Source organism: Pogoniulus pusillus, chromosome 2 (genome assembly GCF_015220805.1).
Source record: "Pogoniulus pusillus isolate bPogPus1 chromosome 2, bPogPus1.pri, whole genome shotgun sequence".
Classification (NCBI taxonomy): Eukaryota; Metazoa; Chordata; class Aves; order Piciformes; family Lybiidae; genus Pogoniulus; species Pogoniulus pusillus.
This window is the reverse complement of record NC_087265.1, coordinates 27,239,250-27,262,633: the sequence shown is the minus strand read 5'-3', so window position 1 is coordinate 27,262,633 and position 23,384 is coordinate 27,239,250. Positions and strand designations below refer to the sequence as shown.

The window sequence follows — 23,384 nt, the reverse complement described above, 5'->3', positions numbered from 1 at the left end:
AGTGGTGGCCAGTGACAGGACATGGGGCAATAGACACAAACTGGAATCCAGGAAATTTCATCTAAATGTAAGGAAAAACACCTTCGTTATGAGGATGCTGGAACCCCACAGCAGGCTTCCCAGGGAGGTTGTGGAGATTGTGGAGTTGTCTGAAGAGAATCCAATCCCACCTGGACAACCTTCTGTGGGTGACCCTCCTATATAGCACAGGAGTTGGACTGAATGATGTCCAGAGGTTGCTTGCAACCCCTACCATGCAGGGATTCTATGACTCTGTGAAACAGCTCTGGGATGTGCACCCAGAGTCTGCTGCTCTTTCATCCTTTTCATGCCATCTTCTCCCATCACTGCCGTTCATCAGAAACGGTAACTCAGGTTGACATCATTCCTTCCCGAGACAGGAGCTATTGAATTATCTAAGGACAAGTCTAAATGCTGGCTCTTAAAGTATAACTGATCTACTAAAAGCAAGTATTGTTTTGGACATGCCATGTCACATCTGTCACGCTTGGCTTCACACCACACTGCGATGTCATTAGAACAACGTTTCCTGCGATGTCATTAGAACAACATGAAGTTGCGTGGCACAACATGACAGATGCCTCAGCAATGAGGGAGAGACATGCTCTAAATTCCAGGTTATTCTCTAACTTATCCCAAATAAAAGATTCAAAGGATATGAGTGACTACGTGCCTGCAGACTGAAAAACAACTCAAGTTTCTTCTGCAGAAAGCAGATCTCCTCAATTCACCTGCTTCTCACATAATTAATCTACTTGCCTTCATCAAATGCGATTTCGTTATCATCTTCTTCCAAACAACCTGATTAGCAAGTAGGGAAAGCTCTTCCTTCAGTTTTTACCAATAATTACAATCCTGAGGACTGTGCCAGACTCCTTTTTAGCACAACACTGATCATAATCCCCAATTTACTGCTAGAAAATCTCCCCTCCACTAAGAAGAAGGAACCACTTTATGCAGTCTTCATGGAACAACACAAGAACATTCTGCCAGTCTTCACAGAAGACTGTTCTTGCCCTTTCCAACAAGATTGCCCTCTTAAACTGTCCCTGAGAAATTTCATAAGAGATCATTGAAAGCACAGTGTAATAAAGAGTAGCCTAGAAGAAAAAGCATCCATGTGCATTCAGCTTCACAGCATTAAAAGCTTTCTAATTTCTCCTCTCTTTTAGTGGAGGCAGAAAGAGAAAGACAGGCAGAGAGAAAGGCAGAGAAAAAGACAGAATGACAGAAAGAGAAGAAGAGGAAGGCAGAAAGAGAAGAGAAAGGCAGAAAGAGAAGGTGCCCTTGTAGCCAAGAAGGTAAATGGTCTCCTGTGGTGCATTCAGAAGAGTGTGTGTGGCCAGCAGGTTGAGGAAGGTTTTCCTTCCTCTCTCCTCTGCCATAGTGAGCACACACACCTGGAGGACTGGGCCCAGCTCAAGAGGGACAAGGAGCTACTGGAGACAGCCCAGGAAATGCCACAAAGATGTTGAGGGGCCTGGAGCATCACTGTGAGGAGGAAAGGCTGAGAGACCTGAAGTTTTTTAGCTTGCAGAAGAGCAGCCTGAGAGGAGATCTGACCAACGATGGTCGATAGTTAAAGGGCGAGGCGAGACTCTTTTGCATGGTGCCCAGTGCCAAGGGGCAATGGGGACAAAATGGAACCCAGGAAGTTCCACCTAAACATAAGGAAAAAAAATCTTTGGTGTGAAGGTGATGGAGCCTTGGAGCAGGCTGCCCAGAGCGGTTCTGGAGTCTCCTTTCTGGGGAGATTCCAAATGCACATGAACATTGTGATCCTGGGCAGCCTGCTGTGGGTGACCCTGCTCTAGCAGAGGAGTTGTACTGGATGATCTCCAGAAATCCTTCCCCACCACCCACCATTCCATGATGCTGTGATAAAGCAGATAGGTTATCTCTGCCTTTCACCGGAAAGACCTGCCTTCTTTCCAGAAGTGTCCAAAAATGAAAGGTAAAGGTTGCTCTATTTTTGTGTATAGTTTCTGATCGAAAACCAGGGAAGAAAATGCCCTTTTTTTCCCCTCAAAGAATACTTGAACAAAATGTAAAACCTCAGTGAGCATTTTAATCACAGTTCCCAACAGCCCATTTTCCAGCTGGAAAGGAACATTAACCAAAACCAACCCTTCCTCAAGCCTCACTTCCCTGCTCCCTTTCACCTTACAAGTCCCTTCTGACCCACCACAAAGGTTTGGTCACAGTAGTAGGTTTTGAGGATGAAGCTGGCTCTCTGCTCCAAAAGCAAAGCTGGTTCCCTGTAGGTAATGTTCAAGACCCCACCATCTTTCATGTCCTTTCAATGTCACCTCAATATCTTTGTTTTTATTCTGGTATGAATGGACCTGCTGATGCTGTTTCCTGCCCCACATATCCACTAGATGAATACAATAAATTGGCAGGATTGGTCTGACTGACCATATGCTGTTCAATTTGTATCTGTTGGTGTCCTGACCTCGCTTTTGTCCAAGCTGCTAAAAAAAGTCTGACTGAGCAGCTTTATCTGGAACTAAGAAAACTGTATTTTCCCTTCCACAAAACTTCATTTGCTTTTCAAAGAAAGAAAGAAAGAAAGAAAGAAAGCCATAACAATCAACCAACCAACCAAACAACACAACCCAACAGTTTTGTTATTGTGCTCCTCAAACGTGTGAGGAAATAGAGAGAAGATGCCTGGCACATATGGTATTTTTATGTGGGTTGGCTTTTTTTGCCTTGTTTGCAAGTCAGCACAGAATTATTACAGCTTGGAACGCAGCAAAAGGAAGTCTCCTGTGCATAACATGACTTAGTCTGGCCAATAAAGTGTAAGTGAGTTTCTTTTTCTTTGTATGTAATCATTAAGGAAGATCATCAAGTCCAACCATCAACCCAACACCACCATGCTCACTGAACCATTTCCCAAAGTGCCACATCCATGCAATTCCTGACCACCTCCAGGGATGGTCACTCCACCACCTCCCTAGGCAGCCTGTTGCAATGCCTAACCACTCTTGCAGGAAAGACATTGTTCCTAATTCCCAAACTAAACCTCCCCTGTACAGCTCATAGCCTCTTGTCCCAATGCAAGTTACTTGAGAGAAGAGACCAACACCCACCTGACTACAACCTCTTTTCAGGCAGTTGTAGAGAGCACACCAAGTTCTGCTGGGTATCCTCTGCACAAGAAAGCAGAACTAGAGTTCCCTGTTCTCTCTGGATGGCACATTTCCCATCAGACAGCTTCATCTCCCTCTCTTTGCCCAAATATTTAGATTTTGTTCAGTGGGGACCCTCCAAGTCTCCCACTCTTTCCAAAGGCAGTTACGCTTGTCTGCATGGAATTACCAGCTAGAAGCCAGGCCTTGGGGTGTTTCCTCCTCTTGGGAGTGGGCTGGATGGAGTTGACAGCTAGAAGCTAGGCTTTGGGTTGTTCCCTCCTTTTGGGAGCAGGCTGGATGGCCACAGGGACAAGCAGAGCCCTTGGGCTGGAGAGGAGGCTCTGGAGAGAGTTTGGAGAGGATGCTCCGCTCTCCAACACAGTCCAGGGACAGTGCAGCAGGAGGTGATGGTCCCCGTCTGGAACCTTTTCCAGCTGGTGTCTCACCACCCACTGCCTCTTTCCGCTTCTCAGTGCCACTTCTCCACTGCTAGTGCAGAAAGGATGCTGCTGTTACAGCCCCCTTCTTATCCACCTCTGACTCCTGCAGCAGATGTCCCAGGCCCCCAGTGCTGACCAGATGTCAAGTCACCTTGTACACAGATGGTGTGTTTCCATGCTAAATATTCAGTCCCCCAGGGGTGTACCCCTTGCCCCAGGAGCTGTGAAGCAGTGAGAGATTTCACCTCCTCAGCCCAATGCAACACATGATCTCACATCCGAGGCATTAATACCTTCTCAAAATGTAAATATTAGTAACTGTTGTGCAAGGAGAAGTCCTTGCTGAGGATTAGGGCTAGACCAGCCACTAGGTGAGTGACAGATACTCTCTGCAAACCTCTCTGCCTTTCCAAAGGGGAAAGGAAGAGACTAGAGAATATGTTTCCAGGCAATTCCACATTGTGTGCACATAGTGCTCACCAGCCCTGGCAGGCTTGAGGTAGTGTTCTGTAAGCAATTTGCCAGGTCTCTCCATACTCAGATTTTGACCACCATATACCACAGAGGCTTGAAACATTGCTCTGTTCTCCTAAGAAACAAGCAATAAGACAAGGGGAAATGGCCTCAAGCTGCACCAGGCGACTTTTAGGGTGGACATTAGGATAAATTTCTTTACCCAAAGGGTTGTAAAGCCCTGGAACAAGCTCCTCAGGGAGGTGGTGGAGTCCCCACCCCTAGAGGGATTTTAAATTTGGGTAGATGTGGTGCCAAGGGACATCTCTTAGTGGTGACCTGGCAGTACTGAGTTAACGGTTGGACCTGATATCTTAAAGGCCTCTTCCAACCAAAACAATCCTCACTATCAGTACAGGCTGGGGGATGAGATGTTAGAGAGCAGCTCTGTGGAAAGGCACTTGGGGGTGCTGGTGGATGAGAAGCTGGACACGAGCAGGCAGCACAGGCTTGCAGCCCAGAAGGCAAATCATATCCTGGGCTGCACCAAAAGAAGTGTGACCAGCAGATCCAGAGAGGGGATTCTGCCACTTTGCTCTGCTGAGACCTCACCTGGAGTACTGCATCCAGTTCTGGAGCCCTCATTATAGGAAGGACATGGACCCGATGGAGTAGGTACAGAGCAAAGCCATGAAATTGCTCAGAGGATTGCAGCACCTCTGCTATGAGGACAGGCTGAGGGAGCTGGGGTTGTTCAGTCTGGAGAGGAGGGGGCTCTGGGGGGACCTAACAGCAGCCTTCCAGCACCTGAAGGGGGCCTACAGGAAGGACCGAGAGAAGCTGCTCACAAAGGCCAGCAGTGACAGGACAAGTGGCAGTGGGCTCAAGCTTGGGAAGAGCAGATTTAGATTGGATGTTAGAAACAAGGTCTTTACTACGAGGGTGGTGGAGCACTGGAACAGGTTGCCCAGGGAGGTAGTTGAGGTCCATTCTCCAGAGACATTCAGGGTGAGGCTTGACAGGGCCCTGGGTGACCTGCTCTAGTGGGGATGTCCCTGCTGACTGTGGGGGGGAGCTAGATGACCTCTAGAAGTTCCTTTCATCCCAGACTATTCTATGATTCTACTGTAACACACGGCCCGCTCTCAGGATAACCCTCCAGCATGAGGCAACCAAAGTTCATGTCTTTGCCACTGCAGTATCACTTCTCCCCATCCCTGCAGTATCACTTCTCCCCATCCCACATGTAAGCCCTTTTCTTCCCTTTCCCTGCCCCCCTAGAGCTGATATCAGCCTTCTTGATGCAGCCTTCCTTCCTGTGGGCTCTCCTACCACAGTTCTCATTCTCATGACCTCTTTTCATGTTGAATTTCGGGGCTCTCTCTACAAGGACACTGAGGCGCTGGAGCATGTCCAGAGAAGGGCAATGATGACAGTGAACGGTCTGGAGAATAGGTCTGGTGAGGAGCACCTGTGGGAATTAGAGTTTAATCTAGAGAAAAGCAGGCTAAGGAGAGACCTTCTGGCTCTCCACAATTCCTTGAAAGGAGGTTGGAGCCAGATTAGAGGGTTGGCCTCTTCAGCAGGGTGAGAGAAATTGGCCTCGGGTTGCACCAGGAGAGGTTAAGCTGGCCATGAGAAGAAATTTCTTTACTGAAAGTGTTCTCAAAGACTGGAACGGACTTCCCAGGGAGGTGGTTGAAACCTCATCCCTAGAGGTGAGATGTGGTGCTGAGGGACATGGTTTAGCACTAGACATGGTAAAGAACAATTTTGATCATCACGCCTTGATGATCTTCAAGTGCATTCCAAATGAAATGTCTCTATGGTTCATTAACCATCACTTCACCATCCTGCATTGACACACTTAGATGGCCTCATGCCACATCTTCCTTTAAACTCAGTGGAAGCTTGGACATGAAATTCAACAAGCTGAGGATGACCTGCATGGTGCTTGTCATTCTTCCTTCTCCAATTAATTCCCCTCTCCTTCCTTTCCTGCCATATTGGTTTACATACTGCTTCATGGCTAATAAATAACCAGCAGTGCTCCAGCATCAAACATGCAATATCCTCTATACCACATGACTAGTGATTTAACCTCCAATTTCTGCCCTTATCATTCATGCACATGGATGTGCATGAACTCTTGACCCTGAGAAATTTATCTTGTTAATGCTTTGTCTTTCTAAGCAAATGCTCAGTGTTCTCCTCTAGAAAGTTTCTTCTCACTACTAAAGTCTTCACCAGAACTTGGCAAAACCAAAACTCTCCTCCACTCCCCTGCTGAATTGATCAATAACACTAAAAAAAAACAACCAAAGCAAACAAACAAACCTGCATTAAAAGTGTCTGAAGCTTCCAAGAGCTGGTAGCCAGCCTCTCAGCATTGGTACAAACACAATAGGTCATCAAGGTTGACAACTAGCGGCAAAACCCACAGCTGGGTAGAGCATGAGACTCTTAATCTCAGGGTCATGGGTTCGAGCCCCACATTGGGCGCCAAAATAAATTGTCTGGGTTCTAATATAAATTCCCAGAGACTCAAATAAACTTGACAGAACCAATAACAATTTTTATAGAGTGCCCTTCCCTCTTCCCCCTTCTTTCCCAAAAGAAAGGGGATTAGATGGAGAGAGAGAGAGGGTAAGCACACACAAATCAATAAATCTCACTTGATTTGGAAGTTAAAAAAGAGAAGTTTAACAATAACTTTAAAAGGTATCTGAGGTGGGGAAGTTACAAAGGTATAGGGAAGGGAAAATGTATAAATACAACCCAATTTTGATGGTGATGGCTTTGTCTGCCTTGTGAGTGATGGCCACGTGGTATAACAAAGATAACCAGGAACAGGATGGTTATGCTGGCAGGTACAGAGGCAGGGAGTGCAGAGAGAGAGAGAAGCAGGAAGTTCCGCTGCTTTTATGGACCTTTAGACAGGAAGGGGGAGTGAGCTAAACATCATCTGGTGGTGTTCAGACCCACCCCTGGGGAAGGGTCAAGACCACCTAGGGTCAGGTTCAAGGTTACTCCCCCTGGAGGGTTAACCCTATATATCAAAGCATCAAGGAGGGTGCACAGCAAACTCACTGCTCTGGACTTCAGAAGAGCAGATTTCAACCTCTTCAGGGACCTCCTTGGCAGAGTGCCATGGGGGAAAACTCTGGAAGGAAGGGGGGGCCCAGGAAAGCTGGTCAGTGTTCAAGGATCACCTCCTCCAGGTTCCTAAAAAAGAGGAAGTCAGGTAAGAATGCCAGGAGGCCTGCATGGATGAAGAAGGAGCTCCTGGACACACTTAGACACAAGAAAAAAGCCTACAGAGAGTGGAAGCAAGGACAGGGAACCTGGGACAAATACAAAAGAATTGTTTGTGCAAGCAGAGCTCAGGTTAGGAAAGCTAAAGCACAGCTAGAGTTGAATCTGGATGGGGACATTAATGGGAACAAGAAGAACTTCTTCAGGTATATTAGTGAGAAAAGGAGGACTAGGGAGAATGTGGGACCCTTCCAGAAGGAAAATGGGCAACTGGTGACAAAGGATATGGATAAGGCTGAGGTGCTCAATGACTTCCAGAAAAACATGGACTTGATGTGTGGAGCACTGCTGGATAAGGAATTGGCTGGATGATCACACAAAGAGTGGTGACTAAGGGCACAATGTCCACCTGGAGACCAGTGACAAGTGGGGTCAGTGCTGGGACCAGTGCTGTTTAACATCTTTGTCAGTGATATGGACAGAGGAATGAGTGCACCCTCAGCAAGTTTGCAGATGACACCAAGCTGTGTGGCACAGTTGACTTGCTAGAGGGCAGGGATGCATCCAGAGGGACCTGGACAGGCTGGAGAGGTGGGCCCAGACCAAACTCATGACATTCAACAAGGCCAAGTGTAAGGTCCTGCACCTGGGTCGGTGCAATCCCAAGCACAAGTCCAGGCTGAGTGGTGAATGGCTGAGAGCAGCCCTGAGGAAAAGGACCTGAGGGTCTGGGTTGATGAAAAGCTCAACATGAGCTGGCAGTGTGCACCTGCAGCCCAGACAGCAACTGTGTGCTGGGCTTCAGCAAGAGCAGTGTGGCCAGCAGGGCAAGGGAGGGGATTCTGCCCCTTTACTCTGCTCTCATCAGACCCCACCTGGAGTACTGTGTACAGTCCTGGAGCCCCCAGCACAAGAAGCACATGGAACTATTAGAGTGAGTCCAGAGGAGGGCCATGAAGATGCTCAGAGGGCTGGAGCAGCTCTGCTACAAGGACAGGCTACGAGAGTTGGGGCTCTTCAGCCTGGAGAAGAGAAGGCTTCGAGGAGACCTTGTAGTGGCCTTCCAGTATCTGAAGGGGGCTACAGGAAGGCTGGGGAGGGACTATTTACAAGGTCTTGTAATGACAGGACAAGGGGTAATGGGTTTGAAATGGCAGAGGGGAGACTTAAACTAGATGTTAGGAAAGGGTTCTTTACAGTGAGGGTGGTGAGACATTGAAAAAGGTTGCCCAGGGAGGTTGTGGATGGTCTGTCCCTGGAGGTGACCAAGGCCAGGTTTGATGAGGCCTTGACTGACCTGTTCTAGTGGGAGGTGTCCCTGTCAATGGAGGGGAGTTGGAACTGGATATCTTTGAGGTCACTTTCAACCTAAACCATTCTATGATTCTTTGCTGTGATGGTGTCTGAGCCCTGGAACAGGCTGCCCAGAGAAGTTGTGGAGTCTCCTTCTCTGGAGAGTTTCCAAACGTACCCTGGCTGGCTCATATTCAGCCAGCTGACAACCAACACACCCAAGTCCTTTTCCACAAGGCAGCTTTCCAGCCACTTTTCCAAGCCTGGAGCATTTCACATGTCTTCCTGTGACCCACATGGTGCCTGATTTTGTTGTACTTCATACCACTGGTCTCAAAAGCGTAATTTTTGCTACAGAAACAACATGTAGGTGGTCACAGACACGGTGGGGTTGCTACTTCTATGCAGAATGGAGAGGAAGAAGGATTGGAGCTGGAATAGACACAGAGAGGAGAGCTGGGCTCTGCTGCTCCCCTGGCTTTGCAAAGGAGAAGGCTGTTGAGAGAGCAGAAGCAGCCTCTCTCCATCCCTCCCTTTGTCATCACCGGTGGCATTTCATCTCTCTGCTATAAACTATGACCAGTTTAAATTCCTGCCCTAAACCTCACCAGAGCAAGGTAAGCTGCAAAAATGTCTCCTCCTCATTCAGGATCCAAAATTCCAGATGAAAAGAAGGGCCAGTGCAAGGAAGCAATCTGGGCAGGATCCAGCACTGGTGGGGCACTCTGGCAGCCCTTTGGAAACTTGGATGTCTTAGGAAGGGCGTTTCAGGTAGTGCTGACAGGGAGAGACAGTGGAAACAAAAGGGGTTTGTTTAGGTTGCTCCCTTAAAAACATGTCCACTCCCCTCTGAGCCTGCATATTTTGCAGTCCCAGCATACTTGCCCTGTTGACAGATCTGGCAGACTCAGTGATTTTTTTTTTCCTTAAGTGAGCTCACTCACCAAATGCATCTTTCAAGCTTCCACAGCTTGAGGAATAGTAGTTGCAGCTGAAAAATAGGAAGGACCAGAAAATCAGATGATAACGGTAATGTTGTGCAACATTCAGGGGATTGGAGCCTCTGATCCAAGAAAGACATTTGAGATGCTGGAGTGGGTCCAGAGAAGGGCAGCGAAGACAGTGAAGGTTCTGAGGAACAGGTCTGGTGAAGAGCAGCTGAGGGAATTGGAGTTGTTTAGTCTGGAGAAAAGGAGCCTGAGGGGAGACCTTCTGGCTCTCTGTAACTCCCTGAGAGGAGGTTGGAGTGAGGTGTTCTCCCAGTTAACAAGTGATAGGAGAAGAGGAACCAGCCCCAAGTTGCCCCAGGGGTGGTTTATTTTGGACATTGGGAAAAACGTCTTCAATGAAAAGGTTCTCAAAGACTGGATCGGGCTCCCCACAGAGGTGGCTCAATCTCCATCCCTGGAGGTGTTTCAAAGACGCAGAGACGTGTTGCTGAGGGACATGGTTTAGCATCAGCCTTGGCAAAGTTAAGAGAATGGTTGGAATGGATGATCTGAAAGGTCTTTTCCAGCCAAAATGGTTCTATGATTCTACGTGGTGATGGAAATGGCCAACTCATTTAGAATAATCTGAATTATTATTAAACACTAATAATAGGAGGAGAGGAGAAGGGTTTAAAGCAATTCAACTTAAAACCCAGCCTGGTGGCACATGGGGCTCTTGGTGGGTCCAAAGAGTGTCAGGAGATTTGACTCACCACGGGTGCCTGTTAATTATTATAACCACTATTATACACAACTATCATTACAGAAGAATATCTATACTAATACTATAATTGTTGTTGCAATGACACATTAATATATTGCCACTACGATTACTGCTATTTTAATTACAGTTGTAATTTAATTTTTGTATTCTCATTTCTAGTTTAACTTCTTCCGATTAGACAACAGCCTTTAACACCTTTCTGCCCACCGAAACTCTCCAGCACCCTCTCCACCAACACCCTCTTTCCCGCTCCTCTCGGGAAGGGCTCCCTTCCCGCCCATCCCGACGGCATTCCGCGGTATCTCCTGCCATCTACTGATGCTGGTGAGGAGGCGGCGGCTGCCTTGAACGAGGAAACATCTTTTTGCTGCGCAAAAACACACCAGGGGGTGAGACGGGTGCGAGGGAGGCACCGGCAGTCCGGCCATGGTCCTGGCCCGCCCCGAGCGGCCTCCGGTCGGGGCGGGTCGGTAGCGGGGCCGGGCTCTGCCCGAAACCTCCCCGGGGGAGGGGGAAAGCGCAGCTCTTAAGAGCGGGTCCGGCACCCGCCCGCCCGTCCCGTCCCGGCCCTGCTCTGGCCGTAGCGGCCCGGCCCGCCTGTCCCACCCCGGCACAGCCATGGGGGAGGCGGCGGGTGGCAGCGCGGTCCCCCCGCTACCGGCTTCGGAGGCGGTCGGGGGCCAGGTGAACGCCCTGACCGTCCTGGCCTTACTGGAGAAACTGGTGTCCATGTTGGAAGCGCTGGGAGGCCAGCAGCGGCAGATGGAGCAGACGCAGCGGGGCTTGGAAGGGGCCGTGCGGGGTATCCAGGGAGACCTGGGGAAGTTGTTCCGGAGCCATGAGGCGACTGGAGAAGCGGTGGAAAAGCTGTTGGAGAAGTCTCGGAAGGTTTGTGCCAACACCCGGGCAGTGCGAGAGCGGCTGGAGAGGCAAAGCGACCAGGTGCGACGGCTGGAGCAGCATCACGCCCAGCTCCTCCGCAGGGACCGCTTCAAGGTGCTCATCTTCCAGGTAAGGGACCCGCAGCACACCCGTACCCCTTCACCCCAGCTCCACCAAGCTGATGCTCAACCTTGAGGGAGTCTCTGTGAACTTGGGCAAAGGGTTGACTTGGCACTCACTCTTAGCAGACTTGGGGGGAAAGGCTGGGTTTTGGCCAGCTCAGCAAACTTAAGGCAGGACAAGTCTTCGTGGGGTTTTTGCTAATTGGCAAACTCAGGGAAAACACTCCTTATTTTTGTGTAATCCCTCCTCTGTCTCTAACAAACTCCGGAGAAACAGACGCTTTTAGTAAACTTGTTGGGAGAGTCAGTTTTGCTGTTCGCTAAAAGAGGGCGGGGGAAGGAGCTTTACTCTTTGGCCAGCTTGCAGAAAGAGCTGTCTGTAACTAACTTGCGCTGAACCTGAGGAAGGAGATCTCATTTTGGTAACTCTGAGCAGCCTTGAGGAAAGAGATGGGTTTTTTTACTAGCTCTAGGTATATGTTGAGCAAGACTTGCCCTGTTGTATAGGGGTTTGTGTTGCATTAAGAAGAACGTGACCAACAGGTGAAGGGAAGCTCTCCTTCCCCCTCTACTCTTCCCTAACGAGTGCACAACTGGAAGAATGAGTCCAGTTCTGTACTATTCAGCTCAAGAGAGATGGGGAGTTGTTGGAAGGAGACCAGTGGAGGCTACAGAGATGCTGAGTGGCCTGAACCATCTGTCTGATGAGGAAAGGCTGACAGACCTGGGGCTGTTCAGCCTGAAGAGCAGATTGAGCAGGGATTGTCTCAATGCTCTGCAAGAGCTAAAGGGCAGAGGGCAAGATGGGACAAGGAGATTCTCAGTGGCGCTCAGTACAAGTGCAGTAGGGACAAACGGAAGCCCAAGAGGTTCCACCTGAACATAAGGAACGAATTCTTTGTTATTAGGGTGTCACAGCCCTAGAGGAGGCTGCCCAGAGAGGTTGTGGTGTCTCCCTCTCTGCAGAGATTCTGAACACACCTGGACATTGTGATCCTGAGCAAGCTGCTGTGGGTGATCCTGCTTTTGCAGCAGCAGTTGGATTGGGTGATCCCCAGAGGTCCCCTCCAACACCTACCATTCTGTGATTCTGGTCTTTTAAGCAAACTTAACAAAAGAGCCCAGTTTGCCAATGCTCTGCAGTGCCCCTAAATACTGCCCTTGCACCTGCCCGCAGAAGCTGTAGGGGGGCAGTGCTGCAGTTCCCAGTCAGCTTCACTCTTCAGGAACTTGTGGCCGGTTCAGGGATGAGCTAAAATGTCAGCTTAAAACTTCAGCTTCCGGGAGTCCATCCAGCGGTAGCAGCAGTTTGCATATTTTCCCCTTTTTAAGCAATGGTCTGGCCAGAACACGGTGTGAGCTTTAACTAAACACAGGACATAACTTTCACATCTCTGAAACAAAACCCCAAACCTCCACAATGCACTGAAGCATGGATAAAGACCAAGCACTATAGTGGAGCAGGCACATCACCAGCTTGTCAGGCTAACCTTGTTGGCCATGCATTACATCTGCCAAAAGCTAACTCTGCTCCTTGGGTTTTGGAGGAGTTTCTATCTCAACAATCCCAAAGCAACAGAGCAGAACTCGATTTGTAAAAGTTGGCATGTCTGGTTAGTGCACAAGTGCTTCCCCTCAAAAGGAAGCCCCCACCTTTCTGCTTATTGTTCTCCTAAATTACTGCCCAGGTTTGTCAAACCAGAAGAGGAGGAGCTGCAGCGCATAGTGGTTTCCACCCTAGGAGGAATGTGGAAATTATTCCAGGGACTGGCTAAATTAAAAGACAGATGTTCTCTGGACTTCTGCAAGTATTTTGAGATCCCTTACTGTAAGTCAAAACATTGCCATCTCCTCACAGGCCTTATTAGCTATTGACAGCCTCCTGCCTCCAGCTTCAGACCTAGACCTTGAACACTTCCTATGGGGAGGGTGCAAGCAGTTTGGCCTGTGGGAAGGTAATTTTGTGCCCTTTCTGCTACCTGCAAGTGTGATAATTAAGGGCTTGCTATTACAAATACAGTATTCTTCTCCAGAGAACCCAAATTTAGCATTTATAGATGGCATAGTGTGCAGAAGAAATACAAAATGACAGCTGTGGGTGGGCAGTTAGAGCTGCCTCAGCTAAGGATCGCTGTTGTTGCTGTCTAGAGGGAATGATCTGCAGGCACTCTTGGTAAAACTCATCAAGGAGAGTTTGAAATGTAAAGCAAACAACACAGGTCCATATCTCAGAACAACAGCTAAAGGAAAACCCACTGCTTCTCCTCTACTTGTTGCTGAGGTGGTGTTCCTCCTGTGAGGAGCTGGGATTTTCCACTGGGGAAGCAGCCACACCCGGAGGGAGGGATGATGAATGTTTGCCAGACCATGCCTAACATGCCTGCATGCAGCTTCGGCAGGTGCCTTACCTGTGTGCCTACCTCCTTGAGATCTCCCTGCGAGGTCTCCTTTGTAGCTAGACATGGGATGAGATGGTAGTCAGTGGGGCTGCTGCCTTGCTAGAATGGTAGCATGGAGGGAAAAGAGCAGAAGACTGGCTAGATTTCCGTACAGCCCCGAGCAGGAATCCATGGAAAAACAATTGCAGGAAGGAGAAGTCACAGCACTGGAGGCATATTGACGCCAGATTGCTGGAAAAAACAAAAGGAAAATCTGGATGTGAGACTTCTCTTCAGCTGTAGGTTTTTTCTTTTCCACGGGGTGTTGGGGGGGGGGAACCACAAACCAGAATCCAAAACTTCACAGAGCGTGTTTGTCTTTAGGACACATTTTCCCAGCTTAGGAAGACAGCTCACTGAAAATGAAAATCCACCTTTATCATTCAGTTCTGCATTCACCTTGTACCTCAACCCCCCAGATCCTTGGTGAGAGCACCAAGCCTATCCAAAACACATGGCTGAGCTCCAGCTCTGCTTTTTATGAGACTGTGCTGCCACTTGCCAGCATCAGCCTTCCTTCAGCATGCCCACTGAGCGTGAACCCTGTTTAGGAAAGTTCAGCTCTTTTCCATATTTTCCATTAAAATGTTTAGTTTTCTCTACCCAGAGCATCTGCATTGTTCCTAACTTGTGTATAATTCTGTAACTGGTGACATATTTTAACGGGAGCCCCATCCAGAGCGCTTGAGGATGCCGAAGTTATTACAAATGCCACAAGTGACACAGCAATTCAGCAAAACACTGAAGTGACTGTTTTAAAAATCCTCATTAAGCTTTGGCATTGTTCCCCTCTATTTTGTTCTCACCACATGACCAGCTTTTTGGTTCTGGTTTGGTGGGGGTTTTGTCTGGGTTGTTTTGCTGCAGACACAAAATGCAAGATTAAAAGGGGGGAAAAATGCTTGTGTTTATTTTATCAATTAAATGTCACGTTAGAAGTGGATAGGACAGGTTAAAATAAGTCAAAATTACAGCTTGGGGACAAGGACACTGGTATTGAAGCCCCTTTTAGATGCTGCTCTTGGTAAAGCATAGAATCATTTCAACTGGAAAAGAACTTTAAAATCATTGAGTCCAACCATTCTCTAACTCTACCAAGGCTGGTGGTAAACCATGTCCCTCAGCACCACATCTGCCTCTTTGAAACAATTCCAGGGATGGGGATTCAATCACCTCTCTGGGCAGCCTGTTCCAGCGTTTGAGGCCCCCTTCAGTGAAGAAATTTCTTCTAATATCCATCCTAAATGCTTCATCCTAGAATGAAGCAAGAGGAGGGCATGGTGAATTAGCCATTTGGTTGTATCTTGTTGAGTCTCTGCAATAACCTTCTGGAAAAGCAAATTCAAAAACAGGTGAGGGAAATGGAAGAATTATAAGGCAGTAATACTATTACCTGACAAGCATGTTTCCCACTGGAGCCATGCAGGGAGAGTACTCTTGTACTGATTAATGCCAAAAGCAGTGGTACAGCCACCATCCCAGACTGCTCAGGATGTGCAAATGGGCAGCTGGCAATTGTCTCCTCCCTGCCTGCCTCCCTCCCTCCTTGTGGTCAGATCCAGGTCTGAAGAGTGTTTGTCTGAAGGAAAGTAGGTGGAGCTATAGCTGTTTTTAGAAGGATTTGTCATGTTTTGACTGATCTGTGCAGCAAAACAAGTTTTAGAAGTGTAACCTTTTAGGCATATAACAGCATCTACAAAGGACAGAGGAGCCCAGACTACTATAATGATAGGTAAATGCCATCTCCCCTCCTTGAACACTAGACCAGGCTCCCCAGGAAGATGATTGAATAGTGTGCAGAAGTAATAGAAAATGACAGCTGTGGGTGGGCAGTTGGAGCTGCCTGAGCTAAGGATCCCCATTCTTGCTGTCTAGAGGGAATGATCTGCAGGCACTCTTGGTAAAACTCATCAAGAAGAGTTTGAAATGTAAAGCAAACAACACAGGTCCATTCCTGGAAATGTTTAGAAGACAGACGTGGTGCTGAGGGACCTGGTTTAACACCAGACTTGTCAGGGTTAGAAAATGGTTGGATAATATGACCTTAAAAGTCTTTACCCACCAAAGTGATTCTGTGGCCTCTTTTAAGAAGTCTAACAAAACTCCAAACCAAAGCACTCTGATTCCCGTTACGTGGCAGCACAGATTCAGCACTCTTGAGTAAATTAACTACTAGCTCACTTGGGTCACACAGTTTGGTAGTACACCATTGTGGATTTTCCCCTCCCTCCTGGTAAAAGGCAGGAATGAGTTTATAACCTATAGCAACTTCCTGAAGATGGCTGATCAAAGCTCCAGGGAAGGCACTGATTTGAACTTGGCAACTATCACTGATATTAGCAAGACTCGTTTTACACAGAGCACTTGCACTATTCTATTCATCTCCTCCACGGGAAAATAGAATTCAGAGGAGCCAGCTACCTACAGTCAAACTCATCTGAGAAAATCCAAGTGCTGATTCTGAATTCAAATGTAAAAAATAAATAGAAAAGACTCATTGCTTTCACAGAAATTTCCTAAATGAAACACCAGGCTGCTTGAAAAAAGCAAAATAAAGCTGTCAGATAAATCTGCTTAGACCAAAAAGTTAGTAATAGCCCACTCAAAACATGTTATCAGCAGCTAGATATGAAATTGGAAGGTGTGTTTTGCCACAGAGCATTCCTACCATGCCACCCTTGTACATCCAGATCATTTTACTTAATTGATATTCATTTGCACTTTAATAGTTCCTGTGATCTTGAGGTCTTTCAGAGTCAGGAAAGTGTCATAAGTGTCATTCTTATTTCACAAGCAGAGTTATAGATGCCTAAAGGCTGATGTTTTCCAGGGCCATACAAGAAGCTTCAACAGAGGATTATTTCTTGAATGCCAGTACTGTCTGATGCCCAAAAAGCATCTAGGATCTGCTTTTAATTGAAACCTTAGCTAATTATTATGTGGGTATTTCTGTTTGCTTTCTTTATAAATGCCACAGAACCCTAGAGGCTGGAAGAGACCTCCAGAGATCATCAAGTCCAACCCCCCTGGCAAGGCAGGATCCCATAGGGTAGTGGAATGCATCCAGGCAGGTTTTGAAAGTCTCCAGAGAAGGAGACCCCACAACCTCTCTGGGCAGCCTGTTCCAGTGCTGTGTCTCTCTCACTGTAAAGAAGTTCCTCCTCATGTTGAGATTAAACCTTCTATGTTCCAGTTTGTAGACATTGCTCCTTGTCTTATTGCTTCTGACCACTGGAAAGAGATTGGTCCCATCCACTTGACACCCACCCCTCAGATAATTTGTACACGTTGATCAAATCCCCTCTCAGTCTTCTCCAGACTAAACAACCCCAGGGCTCTCAGCCTCTCTTCCTAGGGAAGATGCTTAAGTCCCCAGTCATCCTCATGGCTCTCCACTAGGCTTTTTCCAGCCAGTTCCTATCTCCCTTGAACAGGGGGGCCCAAAATTTGACACAATATTTTGGTTTTCAGTTTACTAGGGCAGAGTAGAGAGGAGAAATATCTCCCTAAATATGGATAATTTGATCATTATAAACATGGAGAGTTTGACAGTTTCTCTTTACTCAGTCACAAACTTGTTAAAAATTGAAACAAAACCTATCTCCATAGTCTTCTGGAGACTGTACTTCAGTTTAATGTGAGTATTTGGCATACTGAGTCCAGTTCTGGGCTCTCCAGTTCAAGACAGACGAAGAACTACTAAAGAGAGTCCAACAGAGACTACAAAGGTGAGGGTCCTGGAGCATCTCTGTGAGGATGAAAGGCTGAGAGAACTGTGGCCTGGAGAAGAGCAGTCTGAGAGGGGATCTTCTCAATGTTCAGCAAGAGCTAAAGGGCAGGGGGCGAGAGGATGGGCTTGGATCTTTACAGTGGTGCTCAGTGGCTGGACAAGGGGCTATAGCATAAACTGAAACCCAGAAGGTTCCACCTAAATTTGAGGAAAAACTTCTTCACTTTGAGGGTGCTGGGCACTGGAGCAGACTGCCCAGAGATGTTGTGGAGTCTCCTTCTCTGGAGAGATTCCAAACCCTCCTGGACAACCTGCTGTGCGTACCCCTGCTTTAGTGAGGGGATTGGACTAGATGATCTCCAGAGGTCCCTTCTAACCTACCACTTTGTGATGCTGTGAATACTGTAGAGACAGAGCTAAACTGAGCTTGAGAAGGGTTGCATAGGCCCATTTCTGGCTCAGAGTGCACTGCGATGAATCTGAGACACTACCACTTGTCTAGGTTAAATATTTTAGGAGTTACAAGCCGTCTTTACTCATGAAAATCTGAGCTTTCTGCACTGTTCAGGCACTTACACCTTAGCATTCAGATGTTTATGTGATTACCTCGTTTTGGAAGGAATGCACAAGACACATCAATTATGCTTTATACCAAGTTCTGATGCTTTGGGGAATAATTCAACACTGCACCCACGCATGTTACCCACATTTCATTAACTGCAGTGAAGGGAAAATCTAAATGTTTGTACTGCAGTTACAGCTGTTTTCACTTAGAGCTGCTGCAGGTTTTTTGTGCTTTGTTCTCTTGGCCACTGTTGCAACAACATTATAGGTGTTAGGAGAAGAGCGTTGGCTTTGTGAGATGTTCCACTGCAGGCAAAGGGCTTGGAAAGCTTTGTCTCCGCCACTGTAACCAACTGAAGCTGCTGGTCTGGAAAGGTGTGCAGAAATCATAGGCATAAGGCACATCCAAACTGTCCAACCACCATCCTCGTCCTTGATAATTCTCATTTTTACTCCTTATCTGTATTCCCCAATACACTTGAATCACAGTATGTGTGATTTTATACTGTGTCTGGATGGTATGAAATGGTCCTGCCTGTCCACGTGCATATTCCTGGAGTTCCAGGCTACTAGGTAGCCAGGACTACTTTGTTTTGAAACCAAACCGTTTAGGAATCCTTATATGGCCTCGACAGCAAATTTAACCCAAGACACTATTTACCTTTGCTTTCTGCTCAGTCCTGAAATAAGGAGCATGAACTTCAAAGTGCAGGTGGCCTTTTCCCCCCTTCTCTGTACACTCGGGCTCACTAGGGACAGATTTGAGATTATTACAGCCCTTTCACTTAGCACTTATTGCTTTTTGTGCCTAAAGATAAATATGGGAGAGGTGGGGAAAAGAAACTCCTAGTCCAAACAACTAAGTGATGTTGCATGCACTCTGATTGGAGGTGGTAAAAAAGGTGAGGAACAGTAGCTCTGCAGATCTAAGATGGAAAGATTTGAAAGCAAAACGGAGCATGCAAGGAGCCTTGTCACCTCTGCATGGGCAGATGCCTGCAAAGCCTATCATAGAACAGAGCCTTCATTGTGCTGCTTCTGAACTGCTTGGGGTTGCAGAGCTCTTGCACTCACTAGTCACAGAGCAACTTCATTACGAGTTGTAGCTTCTGCCCCTACTCAGCCTGTTTTGTTTTCAGAGACCTCCTTTTCCCCATGCCCCTTCTTGGTTTGCTTCTAAAAAAAAACAAACCCAAAACCATTTTCCTCCCATCCAGGACTGATTCTGGTGTTTCCTATGTTGTATGATGTCTGTTTCTTTTTTTTTTTTTCCCTATGCCATAAACATTTTGGGTTTACTTTTTCAGGGAGTTGTCCTGTTTGTATTTTTAATATTTACCAAATGAATTTACTAACTTTTTTTCTGTAAATAGGTGTAAAATAGCACATCTTCTGAATGTCACAGACTGCACAGCTTTACAGTACCAACAATCCATTTTTAACAGCAACATACATTTTTCAGGAGTACAATGAAATACTGCACTTGCCATCTAAGATACCTCTCAGAGACAACCAGAATCTCTGCAGAGATACTCCCATCTTCGGCTAGAGAACCCTAAAGCTCTGGGGAGTTACATAACTTCTGGAGGTCTACATAGCGGTCTGTAGTATGACCTCCTTAGTCACCTCACCATCCCTTCTCCCCAGGGATAGGTGTAGACCCTCACAGCCAAACTAAAGAGTATCTCGTTTAAGTAACAGGATTTCCATTCTGTATACATTCTCCAGTCACTCTGAAAAAGAAATCTTACATCTGACAGCTCGTTAGTCTTGAACTTTACCAGATAATGGTTCAGTGGGCTCTGAGTGGCTTGCTGCTCCTTAAATATACTGAAACAAGAAGAAACATTCAGCATCCTTCATCTCTTCACGGGGCGGGGGGAAAATAGCAATTATTCAGGGTTGTGCTTTTGTTTATTACATTTGTATCCTGTGAACTATGAAACTCAAGTATTGTCAACTCTTTCAGGAGGAAAATGAGATCCCTGCCAGTGTTTTTTCAAAAGAGCCTATTCCCAGCATTACAGAAGGAAAAGAGGAGCCTGTGGATGAGAACAAAACGCTGGAAGAAACCTTGCACACAGTGGAGTTGGGTTCAGATGATGAAATGTTTCATGAGGAAGATGATCTGGATGACAGCACAGAAGAGAAAACAGAAGAATCACGAGCTGAAAAGATTAAGAGGTCCAGCCTCAAGAAGGTAGACAGCCTCAAGAAAGCATTTTCTCGCCAGAACATTGAGAAGAAGATGAACAAGATCAGCACAAAGATTGTGTCACCTGAACGAAGAGAAAAGATCAAGAAATCACTCACTGTACATCATCAGAAATCCTCCTCTTCAAAGGGCTCACCTTTCAAAGTATCTCCCCTCACATTCAGTGTGAAGAAAGCCCGTGAAGGAGAAAGCCCTGCTGAAGCTGAGGACAAACCAACAGAAACTACAAGCAATGACCAAGCTGAGAATGAGGATGAAGTGTCATTTACCGACATGCACTCGGATATGACACCTACTGCTGCCTCGCTGACCAAGGAGGCTAAAGCAGTAGCTGATTCTCTAGAGAAGGAAGCCAGAATGGAAGAGAACGCTGTGGTGAACAACAACATTGAGCTGTCCATTGTTGAAGACAATGAAGAGTATGGGATGCCTCTAGAAGTTTCTAGCCAGAAACTGTATGATGAAAGAAACAACCCAGTCGGTGGAGAAATGGAACAATCTGATGAAGAAAGTACCCAGGCAGCTGTCCTGCAGATAGACCAAACGGCATAATCAGTCCAAGCCTTCTACATATGCACAGGTTTATGTAGGCAAGTAACTGGTTTCTGCTACACAGGCAGCAGTAGTAATTCAGATCTTTCCATCCTGCGCTCTGCAGTGGTAATTTATTGCATTATGTTGGAATGCAGAGTGAACACAGTCAATGACACAGGCTGCAACATGCTCCATTTTGGGCTGAGTCACTGGTGTTTGCTCATTTAGTGATGCTGTCAGCCCGTGTAAGACACTAGCAGAGAAAGAGTATGTCTAGTAGTAGCAAGCTGATCTACTGGCTTTCTAATAGTTAGGTTGGAGGAGTGCATGGAGAGTAGTCAAAGCCCAAACATTTCTGGTCTGTCATCATCTCTCAGTATTTCACAGCACTGTGAGTAGTTCTGTATGGAAATGCAGAAATACCAATGACAACACTTGAGTTTGGTTTCCTTGCTCTGCTCTGTGAAGACTCACAGCCTCCATAACTGTGCATACATGCAGAGACTGAGAAAAAACAGACTACTTAGAAGGCAAAGCTGAAAAGTTGTTTTCATCCATACCAGTGAGGGGGGGGGAGACTTTTGCCAGCAGTCTTTCAGTACTCAGAAAAAAATTACTGTGTTTAGGTGGAAAGGTTGAAATCTAACCAGAATTATGAAAGTACATCGGCAACAAGCAGGAATGTGTGATCAGCTACTGCACTTTTAAGGGATAGGAAACTGAAAAACAAAACAAAAGTAGAAGGGATTTGATAAAAATGTGGAGGTAAGCTGAAGGAAGTATGAAATGCTATGAAAGGGAGGAAAAAAGGCAAAAATTAACACTACCACCACCCCCCCAGTATGAAATCTGTACTCCCAGCTTCAAGAATATATACTCAGATAACACTAATTCTTAGTCTATATAGAAATATACTATCCAACTTTGCACCTGCACCACTTTGTATCTCAGTATTTTGAAAATAGCATTAATTTATCTTTTTACAAAATATTGCATATATAGAGCTCTGTCTACACAGAGGTGTTAAGATAATGACAGGGATGTAAGGACAACGTTTTCAAAAAGGTGAAACATTCTCTTGGGCACATCTAAAGGGAACAACACGTTCTGAGTTGAACTTCATGGCCGGGACGATGAGTTTACCTAAGGGTGGGTCTGCAAAGCCACAGGATTTGATTCTCTGCTGGTAACTTTCATCAAAGCCACCTCCTACCTGCTCTCAAAATTCTCCAGTCTGTAACATTTCAAAATGTATTGAGAAGAAGAGGTTACAGGGTAGTTTGTTTGCTATGGCTGTTCATTCCTGTTACTCAACACAGGTAAGGGAGAGGAGAGGAGAGGAAAGGGAAGCACAAGACCCACAACAGTTACCTTACATCCTTGTTTGTTTCTGCAGTGAATTATCTTTATTTTTTTAAACATATATATATTAAAAAAAAATCTACTGATACTTAGCATTGCACTAAAAGATTTCTTCCTTCAACTTGTATTTAGAATCACAAAATTACAGGGGAAATACAACAAAAATACCGTTATGAAATGATTAATGGGTATTACTCCCCAAGGGTGGTATTTGTCACCAGTACACACTGGAAGTTAGTTGATAAGAGCTTAGTGTAGGCAAGTACTATCAAGAGTTAAGCTCTTAAAATGTATGATATCATATAAAAGAGACTGTAAGACAAAACATGGCCTAACTTGTGCAGCTATATTTTTATTTTGTATTAACTACAATGGATTTCAATCATTTTTACTTGTAACTAACTGCAAATATGACAAATAAAAGCATAACATAAACTACAGCCATGTCAGTCTTTGGGAGAAACAGTCTGAGAAGCTGGCAAAGATGAAATTTAAAGGTCAGGCATTTATTACTTCAGTTTGTGTCCCTGTTGTACCTAGACAATTTTCTTTCTCATCCTCTGCTGTCATTTAGCAGCGCAAACACTGCTGCTTTGCTTTCCAGACACTTGTCAGATCTCTAACCCATCTGAACATCATCAGGCACTTCCCAAAATCCACCAGCATATTTTATTGGACTGCAGCCTGCTTCCAACACTTTAAATTGTCCTGAAAGCAGACTTACATTGAAGTGTATATCCTGCCTATGCACACAGATAAACTCAAGGCTTCTAGACTGCCACATAGCCTTTAGCAGGCTGCATTTTACTGTGAGCTCAAAGAACACCAGTTTAACCTTTACATGACAGCTGTCAACCTCCCACAGGCACCAAGTGCTAACCAGGAACACCAGCACCATGTTTATATTTTGCTTTTGGATACACCTGGTTGGTTTGTCCTACTAAGCTGTAATGCAAACACTACTTCCAACCAGGTTTTATCCAGTGGGAGAGATGCTGAAACAAATGCCACATGCAGTGCTTCAAAAGCATTACAGTGCTAGCCAGTAACATCACTGGATCTGCAAGAAGGAGTTCCAACAACCACGTCAGGATACAATAAACACACATCCACCAGCTGCAGAACTTAGAGTGATGCATTTCCTCTGTCATGACTGCACATTTCACAGAATCACAGAATTAACCAGGTTGGAAAAGACCTTCAGGATCATTGAGTCCAACCT

At 46.3% G+C, this 23,384-nt stretch overlaps 1 protein-coding gene across 1 annotated transcript; it reads left to right on the top strand.

Moving 5' to 3' along the window:
- The first annotated feature begins 10,689 nt into the window (after positions 1–10,689).
- On the top strand, positions 10,690–22,602 carry CAVIN2 (caveolae associated protein 2). The gene is made up of 2 exons (XM_064158769.1): positions 10,690–11,326; positions 20,021–22,602. Exons 1-2 carry the CDS (start codon positions 10,934–10,936, stop codon positions 20,816–20,818), a joined length of 1,191 nt encoding a protein of 396 aa, XP_064014839.1. The 5' UTR covers positions 10,690–10,933; the 3' UTR covers positions 20,819–22,602.
- The last annotated feature ends 782 nt before the right edge of the window (positions 22,603–23,384 follow it).

Excerpts from the sequence above, each read along its gene's own strand:
- CAVIN2 (XM_064158769.1), top strand. The coding sequence starts at position 10,934 with ATGGGGGAGGCGGCGGGTGGCAGCGCGGTCCCCCCGCTACCGGCTTCG. Across the intron at positions 11,327-20,020 it reads TCAAGGTGCTCATCTTCCAG|GAGGAAAATGAGATCCCTGC; the intron begins GTAAGGGACCCG and ends CAACTCTTTCAG.